This window comes from Sorex araneus, chromosome 1 (assembly GCF_027595985.1).
Source record: "Sorex araneus isolate mSorAra2 chromosome 1, mSorAra2.pri, whole genome shotgun sequence".
Taxonomy (NCBI): Eukaryota; Metazoa; Chordata; class Mammalia; order Eulipotyphla; family Soricidae; genus Sorex; species Sorex araneus.
In genome coordinates, this window is record NC_073302.1 from 41,548,806 (window position 1) to 41,568,697 (window position 19,892).

General features: G+C 40.4%; 1 protein-coding gene across 1 annotated transcript in view; it reads left to right on the forward strand.

The window, feature by feature from the left end:
• Positions 1–11,183, forward strand: part of RIGI (RNA sensor RIG-I) — a 42,524-nt gene extending 31,341 nt beyond the window's left edge. The window contains exons 14-18 of the mRNA XM_055140452.1: positions 2,855–2,945; positions 4,362–4,532; positions 5,624–5,775; positions 6,450–6,599; positions 10,725–11,183. Coding sequence (XP_054996427.1) covers positions 2,855–2,945; positions 4,362–4,532; positions 5,624–5,775; positions 6,450–6,599; positions 10,725–11,018 — 858 coding nt within the window. The 3' untranslated portion in view covers positions 11,019–11,183. The remainder of the gene's footprint in view (positions 1–2,854; positions 2,946–4,361; positions 4,533–5,623; positions 5,776–6,449; positions 6,600–10,724) is intronic.
• Positions 11,184–19,892: the final 8,709 nt, after the last annotated feature.

Consider the following 19,892-nt stretch of genomic DNA (forward strand, 5'->3'; position numbering starts at 1 on the left):
GTCAACTGCTTTCTCCTCCTGGGTAAAAGACCCAGTACCCCTGGTGGAGGAGATTCTTCATTCTTCACTGCCCTGCAATTAAGCTGCCCTGTGTTTGTGGGACTACTTCGGGCTTAGTTCTGTTCTGATGATCAGTTTTTGCCTATCCTGACACTAGTGTCTCATTTTCTTTCTGTTGTTGCTTACTTGTTTTTGAGCTACACTTAGTGCTGCTGAAGAGCTACTCTTGGTTTTGTGCTCAGGAGTTAGCCCTAGGAGTGCTCTGGGAGCCAAATGTGTCAGAGTGCAAATCAATGCCTCCTATTGGGGCTTGAGAGAGAGTACACCAGGCTGAGTGCTTGCCTGCATGCAGCTGACCAGGACTCAATCTCTGGCATCCCATATGTTCCTATGAGCCTGCCAGGAGTAAGTTCTGAGCACTGCCGGGTGTGATCCCCAACCAAAAAAATCAAGAATCAAAGAAACAAAAAGACCCAGGTCCTTCTCCATGTGCTCAACCCTTTGTACAATCTCTCAAGGTCTTCATACCTCTACTAGAGTTAAGTAGACGTACTTGTTGAATAGTTCAAATACCTCACTATCTTTATCACGCTAGTGATTAAGTCTTAAAACCTGTAGAGAAAGTACTTCATACTTCTAAAATTCTATCAGTTTTTGAAAGCATAGCAAGAGTATGAAATATGATAACATCTCACTAGGGTTTTAATTTGCATTTCACTAGAGCTAATATGATTTACATTTTTTATATATTTATTAGCTTTCCATATAGTCCTTTGCCAAAGTATTTACTACATCTTGTACTCATTTTTTTAAAAATCATTTGTTTACTTTTATTTGTGCTGAAGCATCCTTTTCTTTTAGTGTGCTCTTCTCTTGATCAAGTTTTAGGACAAAGAAACTTAAAAATACCTGACAAATTAATATGAGCAGCACAGAAAAAGCATAACAAGAGTCATTTCTGTTGATCATAAGATGCAAACTTCTTAGTTGTGTAGTAAGTTGGGAGAAGTTTCCTGACACTTCCTAACTTATTTCATTTTTAATAATCACCTCACGTTCTATGTTGTTCAAAAACATAATTTCATCTTTTTTTAATACTTGGGTAGTGTGGACAGCAGGGAGGGCATTTGCCTTGCACACAGCCAACCTAGGTTCTATCCCCGGCATCTCATATGGTCCCTGAGCACCGCCAGGAGTAATTTTTGAGTGCAGAGCCAGGAGTAACCCCTGAGCATTACCGGGTGTAGCCATAAAATAAAATAAAATTAAATTAAAATTAAAAAATAGTTGAGTAGTATTCCATTGTACTGGAGTGATAGCACAGTGGGTAGAGCATTTGCCTTGCATGCAGCCAACCCGGGTTTGATTCTTCTGTCCTTCTCGGAGAGCCCGGCAAGCTACCGAGAGTATCTTGTCTACATGACAGAGCCTGGCAAGCTACCCGTGGCATATTCGATATGCCAAAAACAGTAACAATAAGTCCCACAATGGAGATGTTACTGGTGCCCGCTTGAGCAAATAATGAACAACGGGACGACAGTGCTACAGTGTGACAGTGTTCCATTGAATATTCATATAATTTCTTGATCTACTCATCTGTTGATAGGCATTCGAATTGATTCCATATTTTGGCTGTTGTATGTGATGCTGTTATGAGTATAGGGAAGAATATATTCTTTTGAATGAATATTTTCAATTCTTTTGAATACGTGCAGATTCCTTTAAAAGTTGAAAATTGAGATACCTATAATCCAGCCATAATACTTCTAGGCATTTACATGACATTAACAATGTCACCCACAGATTGAAAGCTGGAACTTTGAAAAGAGTTCAGTTTGCTAATATTTTTTTTGTATTGCATTAAGAGCTCCTTACATTGTAGATCACAGAGATTTTTCTCTGCACTATCTTCTAGAAGTGTCATAATTTATATTCTTATGTTTAGGTGTGTAAATCATTTTGAACTATGAGTTTGGGCTTTTTTTTCTCCTCTTTTTGTAAGTGAACATCCAATTTGTCCAGTATTGTATGTTAAGAAATCTATCTGTTCTCTGTTAAAATGCATTTGTAACATTGAAAAAAAATTAGCTGACTTATATTTCCATGGGGCTGGAGCTATAGCACAGTGGGTAGGGCATTTGCCTCGCATGCAGATGACCTGGGTTCAATTCCTCCGCCCCTCTCGGAGAGCCCGACAAACTACCAAGAGTATCTCTTCCACACGGCAGCGCCTGGCAAGCTACCCGTGGCGTATTCCATATGCCAAAAACAGTGATCTTTTAAAAAATGGTATATTGGGCTGGAGTGATAGTTCACCGGGTAGGGGGTTTGCCTTGCATACGGCCAACCTGGGTTAGATCCCTGGCATCCCATATGGTCCCCCAAGCACCACCAGGAGTAATTCCTGAGTGCATGAGCCAGAAGTCACCCCTGAGCATCGCTGGGTCTGACCAAAAAAAGCCAAAAAAATTTTTTTAAATGGTATTATAATAGGTGTTCTAATTGCATCTTGCTGGTTTTTAGAAATATACTTAGCTTCTGTATATTGATCTTGTATCCTGAGAGCTTGCTCAACTTACTTATTAGTTCCTCCCCCACTATCTGAACTTTGCTTTTTTAACTAAAAAATCCTTGTGATTAAATCTTATCACATCACACAGATCCAAACCACTGTAGTTAATTATTACATAAAGTTCAATTCCAAGGAGCCTTTTTTTTTTTCAGGATTTTCAGGCTAAAAATTAAACACTAAGTTAAACATTATGTTTTTCTTCTTGCATACAGGTATTTTATATTAAATTTGTAAGATAGTTTATAACTAGCATCCGAATAATAATTATTTTTTAACTTTCAGGCTTTAAAGAAATGGATTGAAGGAAATTCCCAACTCAACTTTCTAAATCCTGGCATATTAACTGGACGAGGCAAAACAAGTGAAAACTTAGGTACTTATATGCAATGAATTACAATTAGTTTATACTTATAAATAAGAATGTTTCTAATACAGGGGCCTGAATGATATAGTACAGTGAGTAGGGCATTTGCCTTGTATATGGCTAACCCTGGTTAGATCCCCAGTATCCTATATGGTCCTCCAAGCAACATGAAGAGTGATCCTTGAGCATAGAATCAGGAGTGAGCCCTGAACACCACTGGGTGTGACCCAAAATAAGTTTTTTTAAGAAGGGGAACCTGGGATCGGAGAGATAAAACAGTCGGTAGGGTGCTTGCCTTACATGTACCTGACCCAAAAACTAAAGGAGAAGGAAGGGAGGGAGGGAGGCTGGGAAGTAGGAGGGAAGGAAGAGAGGGAGGAAGGGAGAGAAGGAGGGAGGGAGGGAAGGGTGTAGAAGCTTTGAATTCTAAATGGAAACTTACTGAAATTCTTTCTCTTCTTCAACATACAACTAGCTCAGAACTGCACACTGTTAGGGTCATAGATTTCATGACTTGTACACTAGCTAACTTGTCAGTTTGTCACAGCTCCATAACCTCTAGATCTTCATATCTCTCTCTCTCTCTCTCTCTCTTTCTCTCTTTGCCTTTTGGGTCACACTCGGCGATGCTTAGGGGTTATTCCTGGCTTTGCACTCAGGAATCATTTCTGGCGGTGCTCGGGAGACCATATGGGATGCTGGGAATCAAACCTGGGTCGGCCACATGCAAGGCAAATGCCCTACCCGTTGTGCTATCTATCATTCCAGGCCCTACATCTTCATCTTTTAAGGGGTTGATACGTTTAACATATCAACCAAGAGGGCTTTGTTATGTTGCAACAAGAAGGTGGAGTAAAAATGTTTTGCCAGCTATAAATTTTTACATATGAGCAAAGACATCATGATTCACCCTTTATATTTTGCAAAAATGTTTATATTTATTATTCAAGAACATTCCCTCTCGGAAAGCCTGGCAAGCTACTGAGAGTATTCCATCTGCACAGCAGAGCCTGGCAAGCTACCCGTGGCATATTCGATATGCCAAAAACAGTAACAACAGGTCTCACAATGGAGACGTTACCGGTGCCAGCTCAAGCAAATTGATGAACAACGGGACAACCAGTGCTACAGTGCTATTCAATAACATGACTGAAGCACACAGCTACTAAGTGTCTCTACTGCCATCTGAAATTGGGAGCTCTATGGCAGAGTTCAGGTGATGGAAACCACCACAAGTGTCCTCTCTAAGACTAGGATTAGATTAGAACCACTGCCTGAGCTTTCTAATTATACAACACTTACCATATTACCTGGACTCTAATAGGCATTTCTTATTAATATCTGTTTCTTGAAAGGGTAAGTTCCCACTCTGGCGATGTTTAGTGCCCTTTTGGTGAATTGTTTAATGCCCTATGACTGTTGCAGGAATGACCCTTCCAGCACAGAAGTGTGTATTGGATGCATTCAAAACTAACGGAGAGAGCAAGATTCTGATTGCCACTTCTGTTGCTGAAGAGGGCATCGATATTGCTCAGTGCAATCTGGTTATCCTATATGAATACGTGGGCAATGTCATAAAAATGATCCAAGCCAGAGGTGAGAGAATCTTAGTGGCTGCCATCTTGTATGATTTGTGAGTGTGTGTGAGTTTGACCTTTACCAAACCCATCACTGCGTGGGTGAACAGTGGGTACTGTGGACTCTTGGTATCATTGGTGCTAAAAGTGGCATATTTTGCTAGAATTTGCTGCCTACCATTTTATGCACGAATACATTTTTATTCTTGTTCACAATGAATACTCTTTATTTGACTGATACTGGCTGACGTAACTCCATTTTAGTTGACGCCCTGGCAGTCACTGTGCTCTGTGGTTCACTTGTGGTGCTGGTTAGCCCCAGTTTTCCCGACAAGCTCTTCTGCCCCACCTGGATCAGATAGTCTCCTAACAGCGTTCTCCTTTTCCAGTTTCTGTAACATTACCACCCTATTCCTTTTCCTTAGAAAATAGTTCACAATATTTTGCTCTATTAGGAGTTTACTCTATGTTGTTGTTTCAAAATCCAGCACCCACTTTTCTTTCCAACATATTTTCCATGTTTTTCCTTCTTTCTTATTTATTCCAGCCAGTCTGATTTCATCATTGTTTTTCGTGTTGAAATACTTACTTGTGCGCTTCTACTTAGCTTAACTCTTTCCCTACCTCCCTATCACCTGTACCTAATACTCCGGCTGGCAAAGTCTCTTATGAATGCTCACAATGCTTTGTTCCTAACGTTTTTAATAGTTCTTATCATTTTTTACCCCTATTCTGGTGATCATATCCATTTCCCCATTTCCAGGGAGGCATTTGAGGAAGAAGATTTATGATTTATATCTGAATTCTCGGTGTCACCCTCAGGGAATCTGTTGGGTTGCTTGAGGGCATTTTCTGGAAATGGGTTTATCCTGTTGCATTGCACCATGGAGACTGAGGAGTCAGTTGAAGGTGGATTTCTTATTTGTTCGTATTTAGGGGAACACCAGCATTTGATTCCACACTCTGTTCAGCTTCTCTAGAAAGAGAAGGTGCAGTGAGCCAAAGTTGTATGTTAGAAATGTTTCTACCCTTTTGTTAGACAGCTGGATATCCCAAGATTTCTCAGTGTTTTAAGTCAAAGACACCAAGTAAAATGTTGTTTTCTGATAGGCAGAGGCAGAGCAAAAGGTAGCAAGTGCTACCTCTTGACAAGTAGTGAGGAGGTCATTGAAAAGGAAGAAATGAATATGTACAAAGAAAAAATGATGAACGACTCCATCTCCAAACTTCAGAAATTCAATGAAGCAGAATTTAAAGAAAAGGTATGTATTTCCATCTGTGTTTCTCTTTCAGAGTCTGACATAAATCACAAGCAAGGAATGTGAGTTTGGTAGGCACCTTTTCCCATATTGATCTGAGTGTTACATTTGAGTTTATGCTTAAAATATTGTCCTGCGGTGAATATCAGATTCCTCCTGCTCTAAGTCTCAATGAAATCAAAATACATTTTTACAATAAATGCATGTACACACATCTATTATTTGTGATAAAACTTGGGGTTTGTGTTTAGATCTGACAGGTAAGCAGAGGTAGAATTGTTCTTAAGATGACCACCTTGAGGGTTACAGTCCAAAAGTGCAAGACATAAAAATTTGGTCCCTTCCACAGATCTAGGCAGTAAAGAGGGAAGAAATGTAAAGCTCCTTTTAGAGGTGGAGTGGGAGGCAAAAAGCTCTTCTCTCTAGTTCTGCAGCTATACTATCTGCATGACCTTCTCTAGGACACAGTTAGGGAAACCAATTATAATACTAAGGACTTTTATAAAACCAGGCAATTTGTTTTCATGGCAGTTGTTGGAGTTTTCTACCAATGTATAAGTGAATGACTCCATACAAGTGTATTAGGTATACTAAAATTACATTTGGGAATTCTTTCTCTCTTTCTCTCTTTTTTCCCTCCCTCACAGCTCTTATTTTCTCTCATCCTCCTCATGCAGGTCCAGAAGGTACAGATTCATGAAAAATTACTCCGAGATAAAAATCACTCAGAAAGAGCAAGACCGGTCCCTGATAAGAAAAATAAAAAACTACTCTGCAAAAAATGCAAAGCTTTTGCCTGTTATACAGATGATATAAGAGTGGTGGAGGTGAGTAGCTTTTTTAATCAAAGGGCTCTCTCTGGAACATATTTTAGGGTCAACTGAAGCTATGACTCTCGATTGGTTAGGTATTTATAATAAGAGGGTACTGTTATTTTTATAGTTATGCTGGCCATGATTCATAAATCATCATTTTAAATATTTAAAACAATTTAAATATTTTTAAATGTTTTTAAGAATTTAAATTTTAAAAAGTAATTTACAAACTAGTCCCACCACTGTTACACCTTCCCACCACCATTATTTAGAATTTTCCCACAATCACCCAAGCCTGTCCCATAGGCAGATGCTAAATAATTTATTTTGTATTGCTTGTTATGAATAGTGGGCTAGAGCAATAGCACAGTGGTAGGGCGTTTGCCTTGCACCTGGCCAACCCGGGTTCGATTCCTCCACCCTTCTAGGAGAGCCTGGCAAGCTACAGAGAGTATCCCGCCCGCACGGCAGAGCCTGGAAAGCTACCTGTGGTGTATTCAATATGCCAAAAACAGTAACAACAAGTCTCACAATGGAGACATTACTGGTTCCCACTCGAGAAAATCAATGAGCAATGGGATGACAGTGACAGTGACAGTTATGGATAGTAAGAGATGTCACGCAGCGGCATTCTCCTGGAATTCTAAAATTTTTAAATATCCAGGGTCCGGAGCATCTCTGCAGCATGCTGCTCTCTTCCAAGATTCATTTATGAGTCTTAGAATTATGGCTGTTAATGCTCTTTGATGGCACTCAGAGGCAATTCATGGGAATAACTGCCAGGAAACCGGAAGGGCAGGGAGATGGGGGAAGGTTGCCCTTCCCTGACTCTGTGGAATCTGGCATTTTCAGTCACTAGTCCATCATACCTGGGTTTTTTTTTTCCCCTAGCGGATTCATTCTCATGTGTGTGTGTGTGGGGGGGGGCCTGTGAAGGTCAGCCTATTGGGTTCTGGAGGTTAGTGGCTGCTATTGGGTTCCAGAGGTCAGTGGCTGCTGGGGTTCACGTGGCACAGGTGGAGGGACACACCTGCCCCTCTCTGAGGTGCCCCAGTGAAATAAAAAAGCTGAAATGTTTAAACTAAAGCCTTGGTATTCTGTAATCATTTTGGGGGCAGAGCGATGACTCCGCAGGCTGGAGCAGATCCTCTGCATGTGAATCCCCAGCTTGAATCCCCAGCAGCACGGGGCCCCCAGGCTCTCTACTGCAAGTGACCTCTGAACACTCATCTAGGAGTTGCCGGTAAGCACCGCGGTGTGCAGCTCCTCCACCTCCCCATGAAAAAAAATCAAAACAACAAACCCACCAAAAACAGAACAACTGCTGCTCTGCCCACATAAATATTAAGCAGAGCAGACAAGAGAACCACAAAAGAGAAATTGTAAATATGCTATAACAATGTGAATAATAGCAGGAACACCACCATCACTACCGCCAACAAAGTATATTTAATGTTTTTTTTTTTAATTTAAAGAACTGTGATTTACAAAGTTATTTACTATTTGAGTTTCAGGCGTACACTATTAGAATACCAATCCCACTCCTGTGTTAACTTTCCTGTACACCTATCCCTAACTGCTCTGACAGGCATATTAAAATTTCAGTGATTTGGGCTGGAGCAATAGCACAGCGGGGAGGGTGTTTGCCTTGCATGCGGCCGACCCGGGTTCGTTTTCCAGCATCCCATATGGTCTCCTGAGCACCGCCAGGAATATTTCCTGAGTGCAGAGCCAGTAGTAACCCTTGAGCATTGCTGGGTGTGACCCCAAAAGCTTAAAATTTCAGTGGTTGCAGATTAGATTTCATGTTTTCAGACCAACAAAATATTTTAAAGACTATTAGGTAGAGAGGTGATTCAGCATTCATAAGTGCAGACTTGGTCTACTCAGAATCCTGAATGCAAACTCGGGCACCCAAGTTTCCCTAAGGTACCTTGAGCAGCACTGAAATATGGGTCCAAACACTGAACTGTTCTATCAGTCACAGTTACCCCCATGTCCCAGGAGTGCTGCCTAGAATGCCTCTGCTCTGCCAGAACCTTTTAAACTTGTATTTGTAAAGAAAAGGAAAAGGTTCTGGAGATAGTATGGTGGGTAGGGCATTAGCCTTGCATGTGCATGCGGCTGACTTGGGTTTGATCCTGGCACCCCATATGGTCCCCTGAGCCCCACCAGGAGGGATCCCTAAGTTCATAGCCAGGAGTAAACCCTGAGCACCACCAGTTTGGGCCACAAAATCAACCAACCAACAAAAAAACCTCTAAGTTGTACACTGAAGTGCATTGATAGTTTGCATTATTTGACTCCATGATGTTTTAGGTTGTTCCCCCCCCCCCCCCGTCTACTATTCTGTATTTTCCAAGCTTTCTTTCAGACACAGGGATCGCCTTTATAATGCAAACAAAAATACCTTCTTGTTTTAAAAACATGGCATCTTGGGCTGGAGAAATTGTTCTAGAAGTAAGGCATTTGTTTTGCATGCAGCTGAGTTGGCTGTGACTCTGCTTGATTCTCCAGCACCAATAGGGTCCACTAAACACTGCCAGGGGTCACTCCTGAGCACAGAGCCAGGAACAGTCCCAGGTGACTGCCAGACATGTCCCAACCTACCCCTTCAAGTAAAAACAAAACATAATATATCCATCTCTATTATTATTATTATTATTATTACTATTTATTTAAAATATTAAGGGTTAGAAAAATCTCCAAAGACAAAAACCGAGTGTAACTGTACTACTGCTGGCTGATGGTAAGACGCGTTGCGCGGGCAGGTGCAGATAATGAGATCTTACTGCAGAGAGCTGGAATACTACTAGTCTCTAGTCCAAGGGACTGAGCGAAAGAGGCGATACTCTAGGTGAAGGCAGGCTGAGGTATGGGTGAAGTTCTCATACCTCTCTGCTTATATTGTTTATTTATTATCTTTTTCTGCTTATTTTAATTCTCTGATGGTGCCAAGGATTGAGCCTGTATATCACTGTAGCACTGAGTTAGATCCTTGACCTTCCCCCTCCCCCCTCCCATACTTTTCTGAGTTTGCTCCTTTTCTTTCTTTCTTTCTTTCTTTCTTTCTTTCTTTCTTTCTTTCTTTCTTTCTTTCTTTCTTTCTTTCTTTCTTTCTTTCTTTCTTTCTTTCTTTCTTTCTTTCTTTCTTTCCTTCCTTCCTTCCTTCCTTCCTTCCTTTCTTTCTTTCTTTCTTTCTTTCTTTCTTTCTTTTTCTTTCTTTCTTCTTCCTTCCTTCCTTCTTTCTTTCTTTCTTTCTTTCTTTCTTTCTTTCTTTCTTTCTTTCTTTCTTTCTTTCTTTCTTTCTTTCTTTCTTTCTTTCTTTCTTTCTTTCTTTCTTTCTTTCTTCTTTTTGTTGCACCTAGTGTTGCTTAGGTGTTCAGGAATAACTCCTAGCAAGGCTGAGTAATCACTCCTAGCAAGGCTCAGGGGACCATATGGGATGCCAGAGATGGAACCAATGTTGGTCACAGGCAAGGCAAGTGCCTTGCCCCTTGTACTATCTCTCTAGCCCTAGTTTGCTTCTTTAACTGTAAAAATAATCAGGGTGATTGATATATCAAGGTGATTGTCACTGTTTATCTCAATATTTTTACACTGAGAATGGCCCTTTTTAGATTGGCCTGTTTCTGAAGTCATGCGTGTAAGATAGGCATGTGCTTGGTGTGCAATTTTCTCCAAAGCCGACGATGAGACATGGTAGTTCTCACCCTCTTCAGGGTCATATTGACCTTCTCTGTATTCTATGGATTATGCCTGTCTGAGCTACTGGTCAACACAGGGTTCACAGACCTTTAACAAGTTCTAAACCCCCACCTCTCCCCAGCCTGCCTTCCTTACTGAATTAATTGGTTATCTACTTGAGAAATTAGGTTCCCAAAATGTCTTGATCCTCCACTTAAAGAGGTCCACTGTCACCACTGGTACCTTCAACTCTGGAACTGAAGTTCAAAATGTAAGGATTCTGACCTCTGGCTGATCCCTTATTTCCTCCTTACCTCATCTGTAAAGTTGTAAGATTTCACTTACTCTTCATTTCAGATTTTTGTGTAGTTTTCTTTTGTCATCACAATTACATGCAGTGCTAACATCATGTTTGTTTGTTTGTTTTTAATTTGCTTTCTTCACCTGTAGGATAACCACCATACTGTGGTTGGAAAAGCTTTTAAGGAATGCTTCGAGAGCAAGTTACACCCTAAACCAGGAACCTATGGCAGTTTTGAGAAGAAAGAAAAGATTTTCTGTGGCAAGTGCAAATTGGACTGGGGAATCCATGTGAAGTATAAGACATTTGAGATTCCAGTGATAAAGATCCAAGGTTTTGTGGTGGAAGATCTTGAAACAGGACAACAGAGATCATATACAAAGTGGAAGGACTTTGAATTTGATAAGAAACAATTTGATGATGCAGACATGATCCTTGAGTAGCTGCAGGGAGCGAATGAACTCGAGAGAAGGAATCGGTCTCAGTTGTGCAATCATGAATCATTTGTACCACTTTACCTAGTACTTGCTTACTGGGCTGAATATTAGTCACTAACGTCACCTTGTAATTGTTTTCAACAGTTTGTGAGCAAAGTGAATAAATTATTAATCCAGGTTATTGTCTGCTTTTGACCACTATAGATACAAGATTCCATTAACTTCCTCTTTTGGTTGCATTCATTTGCTATATGTGATTCACAGAACCGAGAAGCATTTCATTTATAATATCACTGCTTTATTATCAAAGGATATAACTCAGGGGGCTGGAGTGATAGCACAGCGGGTAGGGAGTTTGTCTTGCCAACGGCCGACCCAGGTTCAATTCCTCCGGCCCTCTTGGAGAACCCAGCAAGCTACCAAGAGTATCCCACATTCACAGCAGAGCCTGGCAAGCTACCTGTGGCATATTCAAATATGCCAAAAACAGTAACAAGTTTCACAATGGAGACGTTACTGGTGCCCACTCAAGCAAATCAATGAGCAACAGGATGATAGTGATACAGTGATACAGTGACAGTTGTCATATAATATGATACTAACAGAGCTAGCAGATGCAAAATTATTGGGAAAGTTAAATGGTGTGTCTTCTGCACAGAGCCGAGCAGCCCTCTGCCCTACTCATCCCAGTAAATTCTATTGCCTCCTACTCATGGAGAAAATGAAAACTGTCTGGTGAGCTATCCCTGAACTTTCTGCTTTCCCACTTAATTATAAACTCACCTATACCTGTATCCATCCTTGCCTTTGCAGTGGGAAGAGCTGCCTCAACAAAAATAGCTTATTACTGTAGTTGTGCAACTTTTTCTTTATACAAAGGGTAGGGCGTCTGCCTTGCACAAGGCCGACCCGGGTTTGATTCCTCTGTTCCTCTCGAAGAGCCTAGCAAGCTACTGAGAGAATCCTGCCGCTCGCATGGCAAAGCCTGGCAGGCTACCCGTGGAGTATTCAATATGCCAAAAAACAGTAACAACAAGTCTCATAGTGGAGACATTACTGGTGCTCGCTCAAGCAAATCGAGAAGCAACAGGATGACAGTGATACAGTGATTGCTTATTATGGATATAATATAATGTCATGCGGTCACTCTTGTGGCTGAACACTCCAGGAATTCTAAGATTTTAATAATTAGGGTCTGCAGAAATTGCTGCAGCAAATCGCTCTGTCCAAGATTTGTTTGTGTGTTTCTGGATTGTGACTGTGTGGGAGCTTAAGTTGACGGTGGGCGGATTTGGCATCATCTTGGCGTCCCATGGAGGAGGGGAAGGGGGAGGAAATATGACATCCTTCTCACTGTCCCTGGGATTTGCCATCACCGTGGCTCGTACCTGGAGCTTCTTGCTGACTTCTAGAAAATGGCGACCACTGGGGGCTCTTAGAGGGCAGTTGGAGGGACAACACCTGCCCCCGTCTGGAGCAGTCCAGCCATCTCTGCGACAAGTTGCTCTGGTCCGAGATTTGTTTGTGTGTCTCTCCCCTTTTATTTTTTTAAAAAATTATATATTCTAGTTTAGATAGCTATAATAGTGTTAAGTTTACAGCATCAGTGTACAAAATTGTTGCAAACCACGACCACCAAAGTGCCCACAAGCCTCCACCACAGTCCTTTTGTCATACTTTGGTCTCCCTGCCACACTCGTGCCCCTACCCCTCTTGGTAACTGGTTTTGTTATCCAAGGCCAAGGGTTTGTCATTGTTTGATACCGTGTATTCTCTTGTGTTGTCTGTCTACATACCACAGATGAGATTATCCCATATTTGCGCTCTTCTGTCTTCATTTAGCATGACACCCTCCAATTCCCCACACGTTACAGAAACTTTAAGAATGTGTCTATTCCTATAGCTGCATAGTATTCCATTGTGTCTATATCCAACAGTATTTTTTCCTTTTGTTTTTGGGCTACACCTGGTTATACTCAATGGTTACTCCTGGATCTGTGCTCAGGAACTAATTCTGGATATACCTGGGGAACCACATGGGATGCAGGGGATCAAATCCAGATTGGCAAGCGCCCTACCTGAGATACCATCACCAGCTTCTTTGAATTGGTTCCATATATTGACTATTGTACTAAGTCCTGCAATGATCATCAGGGTGGTGTGCATAAATCTTTTTGAATAAATGCTTTTGTGTTTTGGGGGTAGATGTCAAGTAGTTGATTCCCATCTTTGAAAATAACATATTTTAAAAAATACCCAAATCATCACACCCATATTTCCTCATGTGTATTCGGTTGGACAAGTGCTGTGAAACCTCTAAAGACAGTATTCAAAGCACAGATAGGTTCTCTACCAGAGGCTGCCCATCCCTTCCTGCAAATGGCCCATTTATAGAACCTATTGCCACTGTGCCAATTCTGCGGTATACAAATCATTCAATTTAGTAAGACTCAGTGATCCCCTAAAATGTGACCCAGATCTTTCCTCAATAGACTTTGCAAACATCTTATAGATGCATTGCATCAGGTGTAAAATACTGTGGCTGACTAGATGCCCAGATATGAGTCAGAGCATTAATTTCAGGATCATGTTAGTAATGCTTTTATTATATTATGCAACAAAGCTCTAAAGTTCAATCTCTAAAAGAGGTTTATTATTGTGAATTACTCAAACTTAAAAATAGCTATAGATGAAAATTATTAAAACTATTAGAGGGGCTGGATCGATAGCACAGCAGGTAGGGCATTTGCCTTGCACCCGGCCAACCAGGGTTCTATTTCCAGAATACCATATGGTCCCCTGAGCACCGCCAGGAGTTAATTCCTGAGTGCGTGAGCCAGGAGTCACCCCTGTGCATCGCCAGGTGTGACCCAAAAAGCCAAAAAAAACTATTAAAAATAACAGTCATAAAGACATGATCTTTATTCACGATCATTAGATTATCTGGGTGAACAAAAATTATTAACGTAATAAAATTTCTCTGAGAGCTTGACATTTTTACAATTTCTTTAGAGAGGAACTGGTATGACCTTAGTTCTTAGTTCCCAGAAGTAGCCCAAATTGCTTTTGCACAACCCAAAATTTCACACTGCCCTAATATAACCCTGAAAGGCATACTTCGCCAAAAAATAATGAGGTGACTTCAATTTGGTGACTGGGAAACTCCCTTATTTATAGCCTAGGGTTATTTTGAGAGACAAGTCTCTAAAGTTCACAGATGACTTGCCCCAGGGTTACTGGTGGCATAGCACATAGTCCAGAACGAGGTCAATGCACATGAAAGTAAAATGAGAGAAGAGGAGGTAACCTGTTTTTGTGTCATTAGATCCAACCAAGCTGGTGGCCATGGCCATCCTGCTCTTCAAGTTTTTTTTACTTTTATTGGCTTAAGCCCATTGGTGGTTCAGATACCAGAGCCTCAAGAGTCGTGACCCACAGATCCTTTCCTTAGGCTGATCTCCACGCACTGTTAAGACAAGGCAAGGCACGCGTACCTCTATGAAGGTGACCCCAGCCAAGATACTGGTGCTTCGTTGCTATATTCCGTCTGTCAGTAAACTCAATGGGCACACCAAGGGATGCTTGCTTCCCCAGAAAGATCAGGAGGTGGTGGATTTGGAACGCGGAGTATGAAGGAGATGGAAATCCCACTGAGAGGAAAGAGAGATGGGATCAACAATAATTTTGAAAGTGTCGGTGCTAAGCCAGGACATGAGGATGAGCCTCTGGACACTGCCTTGCAAGCAGGAAGCAGAACGGAGGCCCCACTTCTCACTAAGTGGGCAAGCTAAAAACTTGTGATCCGATGATCTGGAGTACAACATGCCTACACCCGTCTAGTCATACACTATCTTGGCTGTACAAGGCAGCAGTTTTCCCATCTTTTACACATCCTTAATCTGGATTGACCTTTAAGTATGAGTCTTCTCTTTGCCCTATGTGTAACCAACAAGAATGTAGGATTACGTCATTCTGTAGAGCCTGCTATCCAGTTCCATATCTTCTTCTGATGGTTTTAATCATAACGACATAGCATTGACAGCATAGTTTTGACAAGACAATGGGGAAAAGAACCCTGATGTTCTTTTGAGGAATGCTCATCCTATAACTGTTTGTATTCTCGTTAGTCAGTGTTTCTCTGTGATGAAATCATTAGGATGTAACTGATAAAAAATAGAATAAAAGGAGTCTCTGACAGTCACTCTTCGCCTCAAGCCAGAAGATTTTTGCCTCAAAGCCTCAAGCCTTTGCCCTCTGTGCTCTATACATTCCTCTCGCGTGTTTTATCTCCGTGCCTCTGACCGAAAGAGTACTCATGCAACATTTGGGGTCCAACTGCGGGGCCTGAAGGTAAGAACCCGGGTTACAGGAAGAACAGGGAGGGCTAAAAATTTACATCGGGTCTGCAGGGTCTCCCGGAAGCTGTAATTGTAAAAAAAAATGGGCAATTCAGCGTTGCAGCAGGATGCATATATTGATGTCCTGAACCCTTTGACAAAGGCAGCTGGTCTGCCTTTGAAGGAACAAGTCCTACGGCGCCTCCACGAGAGGGCACATAAGGATTATTATTGGTTTTAGCTCAGGACTAGAGAGCAGTTTGATTTGAAACTGTGGGAAAAAGTAGGAAAAGAATTGTGTCATGCGCATCAAGGAAGGGACTTAATCCCTGCAGATGAATGGGGCGAGTATGGTGTAATTACCACCACCCTGATTCCTCAGCACCAGCCTGGTCAAAAATCAGAAAAACTTGCTTTTCCAGTGAGACCTAAGGGGGTGCCCTGGAGGGTTGCTGGGGAGTGTGGGAAATGTCCCCACTGCCCCCGGGACACCCCAAGAACAGGACACCATTCAATTAAGAATATTTTTTTTGCTGTTTTTGGGGTCACACCCAGCAATTCTCAGGGGTTACTTCTGGCTCTGCATCTCAGGACTTACTCCTGGCAGCACTCGGGGGACCATATGGGATGCTGGGAATCGAACCCGGGTCGGCCACATGCAAGGCTAATGCCCTACCTGCTATGCTATTGCTCCAGCCCCATCAATTAAGAACTTTTAAAGTTAAAGTCAAAAATGGTAACATCTGACCACCTTATGTTTACAACAACTTTACAAAAAATATTTTGCCAGCTTTATATTATTAAAAGTGCTTTTTTGATTCATTTTTAACAAGCAGGAAACAGGTTGCAGGCTGGGAAATGGAGGGGACAAAGATTCCCAATTGGACAACAGGGCTAAATTTTGTCCTGGGGACTGCCCCTTCCCTTCTCAGTCCATCAGTTTTCTCTCTGCCATTATTGAAGGGTCAGATCAATTGACCAACTGTATGTGTGTGCACATGTGCATGTGGTGTTTGTAGTCAGTCTGTTGTCTTTCTGTCTGTCTGTTTGTGTGGAGTACTCAAATGTTAGAGCCAGGTTGAAACTAGAAGTACAAATCCTTAGACCTGGACAACTATCATCATTACAAGAGGTTAGAGTGATATGCAACCCAGCAATTTAAAAAGTTTACATGTTTTTGGAAATTGTTAGACCAAGTTTAAACAAAATTTTTTTCATCAGAATGTTGAAATTGAAATTCTACAGAAAAATTGAAAACTGAAAAAAATTCTCAATCTAAAATTTCTTATTAAAGAACATTAATGGCTACTAACAGTTGACATTCTTTTGAACTTTAGAATCTGTATTTAGAAATACAGATTTATTTATTTATTTATTTATTATTTATTATTTATTTATTTATTTATTTATTTATTTATTTCTAAATCTGTATTTAGAAAAGAGCTGCAGAATTAGAGCCTGAAACTAAAAGTGAATAAGAACTCAGAGAACACAAGGCTTTATCTTACAAGCCTCAATTTTAATGAAAAATTAGTGTTATAAAATTGGTTGCAAAATTTTTATCCTATCAGAGTTTCAAGAAATCAGGCTTTTTTGCTGGAATTTCAGACCAGCCTTAGATCTTCTTATTGAAAAAAAAAAAAAAGGTCATTTAAAAAAACCCAAGCAGCTGAAAACTGCCCTTTTGGCTTTAGTGACCTTGCAGTTGAACTAAGGCAGCTGTTCCCCCCTCCTGCCCCCAAGCCTCCCCCTCCCACCCAAGTGACCTTGCCTCAGCTGGGAATGGAAATATATCACAGAATTATGCTGATTCCAGTTAAGAAGTTAATATCTAAGTGTTGAAAGTTTGGAAAACCTTTTTGAATGGAGTATATCCAAAAAACAAAATATGTATTTGTGGTAAAAAAGGAATTTAAAGTATAAAGTTTTTTGGCAGTAAAATTTTGTCTCAAGAATTATGAAAGAAAATAGGAGATAAAACAGAAAACTAGAAGGAATATTTGACCTTTGTACTAAGATAAATATAACAATCTAAAACTTTGTTCCCTTTCTCTATATTATGTGATTTTCAAGGATTGTTTAAAAAAATACAAGCTTAAACTGCATATGTGACTATTTGAGTTGTGTATTAGAGAAAAATAAAATCCTGAGTGCAGAGCCAAGAGTAACCCCTGAGCATCACTGAGTATGACCCAAAAAGCAAAAAAAAAAGTCATTTAAAAAAGTATATAAAATGTAGTCCACTGGAAGTGATAAAGTGGGAGAAGACTGAAGAAATATGTAGTAAATGAAATATATTAATATTGTGAGTATTTTATCCCTCTTTTATCCATATTTTCCTAGAATTCGGAGTCCTATGTTATAAGATCTTAATTATGAGTATTGTAAACCTTTTGAATATCTATAGGACTAATGTAACACTTTTGGAAGAGTACTACAGAGTACAGCTCAATCATAGTAAATGGGATAATGATTAGCAAACTTCTTTCCAAAATTATTGGTAGATCAAACAATTATATTAAGTTCCATAAAATAATAAGGTTAAAACCTGTGATATGACAATAAGGAAGGAATATAAGTGTGTATTTTAAGTAAAAAGGATGTGGATGGAGATATCAGTAGTAGGAAAAGGAAAGGAATCCTGTTAAAGTGAAACTGGTTTTGAAGAAAGGTTACAGGACAAAATGAACGTAAAGGAATGTGTAGAAGGCTTGAGAATGTAAAGAAACATGTAGGTTTGAGGTTTAAGAAAAGAAACTAATCAAACTATATTGTCATAAGAAACTCTTTAACTTATCTGCAGAATTGTTCAGACACCATCCAGACATCCAAACTAAAATTATTCTACAAAAGATACAAGTCAGGAAAGATAATCTAAAGACATTAAATAACTTTCAAAAATCATTAAGGGATATTAATTGGCTTCAAGTGTCTCTTGGAATTCCAACTTACACCTCACAAAATTATCTTCATTTTTAAGACCTATAATTTTATTCGTGTTACAGGTATCTCATACAACAGCACTGGTCAACCAATCATAGAACCAGTTAACAGAACACTGAAAGATACGCTCCTTAAACAAAAAGGGGAATATATAATACTGGTGATTTTTTTTAAATTTGATTTTTTAAATTTGTTTGCAACACAAACAGCTGCTGAATTACATTGTGACAGTCACTAAATTCAAGAAAAGGATAGAAATCCTCCTGATTTGAGGGAAATTCCCTCTGAGAATCACGGAGTGACACAATATAAGGATCCTGTAACTCATGAATGAATCCCCATGACTATCATATGATGGGGAAGAGACTTTGATTTTACACAGATAAGGAAAAATTTTGGTGCAATTCAAAAAAGCTCAAACTGATCAACAATATTCGCAAATCCATGGACAATTACCTTGATATACTGGGCTGACATTCCTAATCCCCCTTTATTGAGGGTGTGTCCTGGCAAGATGAAGTGATACCTATTTATAAGAATGAAACCTCTTGACTGCCCGGCCCATATAACAATCGCGGGCCTCTAAAACCTGAGGAAGAAGTAATAATTTTTCCTGAAAATGAAACAGGAATTGAGGGAATGCCTATTGGCATTGGAGCAGGGGACCATTGTCTGCAATTGACCAATCAGGTCTGGCAGTAATAAATAAATTTCTTTATTACTGAGCCTAAACAACATAGGCTGTTCATGTTCTCAGCTACAGGCTTTAAACCTATTGGCTTTAATTGGATTGGCTGCCAATACATCTATCCAGTCATATCTCCGTGTAAATTGGAGACTGAAAGATTTGTACCATTGGCTTTCTTGGAACAAATTTTAGGGGATCAGTTGCTAATATTTAAATCAATGATTCCATTAGAATTCTGGATTGGAGCCCTAAAAGCTATGCTATTCAAATGGACAAAAGAGGGATAAAAAGAAGTCTGATATGGCAATTCAAAGGTGATCAATATATGGATACTGTATCATATGACACTGTATTGAAGAAAATGAAGGAATTACTTCCTGCAGAAATTGCTTGTATTGATCCTTCTATGAGACTCCTAGAAGGGCAGAGTATATGTTTTCTCAGAGCCCGAGTAGGTGTCTGGATGCCAGTGACTCTTCCTCAACCATGGGAAGAGAATCCAACAACAGGGGCACTTCGCCAACTACTTGTCCATCTCTCCCGACGGACCAGGAGATTCCTGAGTCTGCTCATCGCTGCTATTATGGGGATCATCGCAGTGATAGCAACAGCGACCATGGCCAGTGTGGCCCTGAAGCAAGGAACACAGACACTAGAATTCATCCAGAAGTAGCAGGAGAATTCCGAAAAATTATGGACTCTTCAAAGACAAATTGACTCTGAACTACAGGCTGAATTAGCTGATGTTACTCAAACTGTTACTCCGATTGGAGACTAGTTAGCTAGTCCCCGTCAACAAATGTCTTTTTTTTTTTTTTTTTTTTTTTTTTTTTTTTGCTTTTTGGGTCACACTTGGCGATGCACAGGGGTTACTCCTGGCTCTGCACTCAGGAATCACTCCTGGCAGTGCTC